Here is a 3,376-nt window from a genome sequence, read left to right as displayed (position 1 = left end):
ATGAGCATCTCCCTGTTCCAAGCAGAACGATGTCTACTACTGGGAAGCCAAGATCTACGAAAAGCCCGAAAACACTCTTCTCAGTATCGGCATGGCTACCAAGCCTTATCCTCTCTTCCGACTGCCGGGTGAGTTTTGTCACAATTTGATCCTCCACGACCCTTTACTGACTTTAATGCCAGGTTATCACAAGTACTCTGTTGGATATCAATCTACCGGTGCCCGCCGCTACAATCAACCATTTGGCGCGACTCCCTATGGTCCCCCGCTGGTGCAGGGCGATGTCGTTGGGGTGGGTTATCGTCCTCGAACCGGTGCTATCTTCTTCACTCGCAATGGTAAGAAGCTCGAGGAGGTTGTTCACGGACTCAAGGCGCAAAACTTCTTCCCTGCCATCGGTGCAAACGGCCCTGCTACTATTCACGTCAACCTTGGTCAGGCCGGCTTCGTCTTCATCGAGGCCAACGTCAAGAAATGGGGTCTGGCTCCTGTGACTGGAAGCCTGGCTCCTCCGCCACCATATGGATCTGAGCAGGGTAGCATACTGTTGGAAGCTGGCACCAAGGACGGCAACACTTATCCTCAAGGACGGCAACACAGCCACTCCATCACTGCAAGCTCTTACAACACACGCAACCCATCTAACGATCTGAACCCTTCGCATGGACGAACACGTAGTGGTAACTTTCGCGTCCTTCCTCCAACAAGTCCCGGACCAGTTAGAAGCTCGACCGATATTTCTTTGGCTCATTTTGTACCCAACGAGGAGAACGGCGAAGCTAGCAGCAATGCCGGACCTCAACAGGAGACGCACGACCACAACCCTCTGCATCTGCATCTCGAGGATGCGACAAACCCGCCTCCTGAATACCAAAGTCCCGACCATTCAGGTAGCGAAGATGGTCGATATGGAAGTGACAGCGAGGAAGATACGCCTCTTATTCGCGTAATGAACCGCAGCCGAGGTAACTCTTCCACTACGGTGCTTCCCTCACGGCAAACTCCAAGTCCTCGCCAACCACCAGTACCCAGCTATAGTGACGCTATGCGGCAAGGAGCTGGTCGTGACCGTAGTGATAGTGCTCGATTACCGCCACCGAACCGAACGCCATCCAATAGACCTCGCAGTAGCACTTCTGCTTGAATGGGCATTCGAATGCGGCCTGCTGATTCACTAGTTTTATACATTTATTCATGAACGTCTGAACATGACATCGAAGACGAACGGCGATGCTCAAGAGATGCAGCATCGACGACATATGATACCGGAGTTGACAGGACCGATCCCCATACATGGTCCATTTCAATCGTTGTTTTCTCGCACAGGCGCCTTGGAGTTTTGAGCATTGACAGACGCACGTTTCCGAGGTATAAGAGCCTCCAAACGGTCGGCAGTCGTCTTTTTTTATTTGTATTTTTAGACAGGAAATCTGCTTCGGTCTCGGGGTTGTGAACCGGCTGGATATGAGTTCCTGGAAAGGGGGCCGGAATGGAATATTGATACCAACAACCTGGATGGATTTGCGCTCCTTTTTTCATTTTGACGCTTCCTGTTTCCTTAAACATGGCCCCCCACTACGTATTTGGGACTGGTCGAAGAGCGTATGGATGTTTGAATAATGGCTTATGCACTGATGGCCATAAGGGCGTTGATGTTGGATGATGCCTCGGTCGCTGTCTCACAATAAAAGGGGCGACTTTGAGTATAAAGTAGTGGAAGTACTCTCGATATGAATTCACAGCCACTTATACTATCGCACCTTTTCACGTGTCGATATCATGAAGCCAGGTGATGTGAAATGGCTTATGTATACGATGGCTCTGGCGGGCTCTAAAATGTGGGCTTCATAAGGCTTAGTTGAGGTAGTGCACTATACAACTGACCCTCTAGAGTCACCAAATAACAGCAGCTAAACATAGAACTTTATACGAAGTACCTATCATTTCCTAACTACTTATGATATTTGATGTTCACAACGCCCTACATCTACAGGAGTCGCATTCTATGCACTGCACTATAAGAGACCATGGCCTTGATCATCAATTACAACAACCACTCCTTATTAAGTCTAGATTGATGGCAACTGTATAATGTATTTCCTAGGGACAATTGCCATCCTCTTCCTTGCCCATCCTAAATGTACCAGCTGTCGCTCTTAAGGTACGGTGCCACAAGGTACCTTTGATATTTGCTTCAACGCCGAGATCATACAGCTCAACAACTGTCTTCTAACTTACAGCATCGAATAAATCTACAGGATATACAGCATTGCGACAGGAAGACTGGCAACCGAGCTGAAATGCGTTTGCCTAGATGTATCTTTCATTCCGAGGTACTTACCACTCAAGTCTATCCCCATGGCCCTGTTCAGAAAAAGGCCAGCGACCAGAAGCCCAAATCCCCCAACTCAACTAGAAAGAAGTAGAAAATCATCTAGATACATTGGTTTTCATAATTCATATTGACCACCAGAGTTTCGATCGATATTATCAAGATTTGCTGTGTGTAGGGGCCAAAAGCTGAGAGAGTCAATGATTTTGGTGCATGTACTTGAAAATGAAAGGTACCTGGCTCAGTACTTGGTCGCCGTCAACTATCACAGTTTCCATTGTAAGACATCACATTCGTACCAATAGCATAATGAGTGTAAACATCGTAGATTATCAATTAACCTCCGGGCCGATCATAAAAGAACTGCCATCAGACATCAATCTTCTCTACATATCCAAAAACATAATCGTAGCTAACATACAGCAAACAAGCAGTCTATCCTCACACGATATCCATCGCATGTTTCATATCATCCAAGCGTACATATCCAGCCATGGCCTCTCTTGAAGAGCCAGGTAAATCCAAGTCAAAATGCAACTGTGCTTCTGTTCCGTGTTGTTCCATCGCTGCTCCAGGCTCTGCGAAGAGTCGGGGCGCTGCAAGCACCTATCCCAAACATACATACATCAAACAATAAAACATGATTCAAAGCGCCAAACAAATGCTATCTCAAAACTCCTTTCAGCGCCAAACTTTTTTCCAGGCGCAGTAAAAAACAAAAAACAGTCGCTATGCTTTCCGGATACGGTTCTTCCGCCATCTTTGGCGGAAACCGTAAGGAGTGAATTCTATAACCGATCGAAATCTCATAAGTCGTCATAAAGGAGTGTCTATCGGGTATCATGGTATGAAAGAATGTCGTTCCTCTGAGAGCGGGTATCATAAGGAGTGTGGAATATAACACGGCACTTCCAAATGCGCGTGTTAGTCGAGTGGTAGGGAGTGTCAGCGTCGTTGACGTGGAGGTTCGGGTGTAGCGAGCGTTGAAGGAGTGTGATATACATGGCGCCTGCGTCGTTTTCGGAAAAAGCAGAATATCGAATA

The 3,376-nt window shown here is 47.4% G+C and overlaps 1 protein-coding gene across 1 annotated transcript; it reads left to right on the top strand.

The window, feature by feature from the left end:
* Positions 1-91: 91 nt before the first annotated feature.
* Positions 92-1,911, top strand: FOXG_04284 (uncharacterized protein; the record flags this gene model as incomplete). Its single annotated transcript, XM_018382257.1, has 2 exons — positions 92-128; positions 183-1,911. 2 exons carry the CDS (start codon positions 92-94, stop codon positions 1,142-1,144), a joined length of 999 nt encoding a protein of 332 aa, XP_018238933.1. The 3' UTR covers positions 1,145-1,911.
* Positions 1,912-3,376: the final 1,465 nt, after the last annotated feature.

The sequence above is a fragment of the Fusarium oxysporum genome, chromosome 4, assembly GCF_000149955.1.
Source record: "Fusarium oxysporum f. sp. lycopersici 4287 chromosome 4, whole genome shotgun sequence".
In the NCBI taxonomy this organism is placed as follows: Eukaryota; Fungi; Ascomycota; class Sordariomycetes; order Hypocreales; family Nectriaceae; genus Fusarium; species Fusarium oxysporum.
This window is presented reverse-complemented; position numbering and strand designations above follow the sequence as displayed.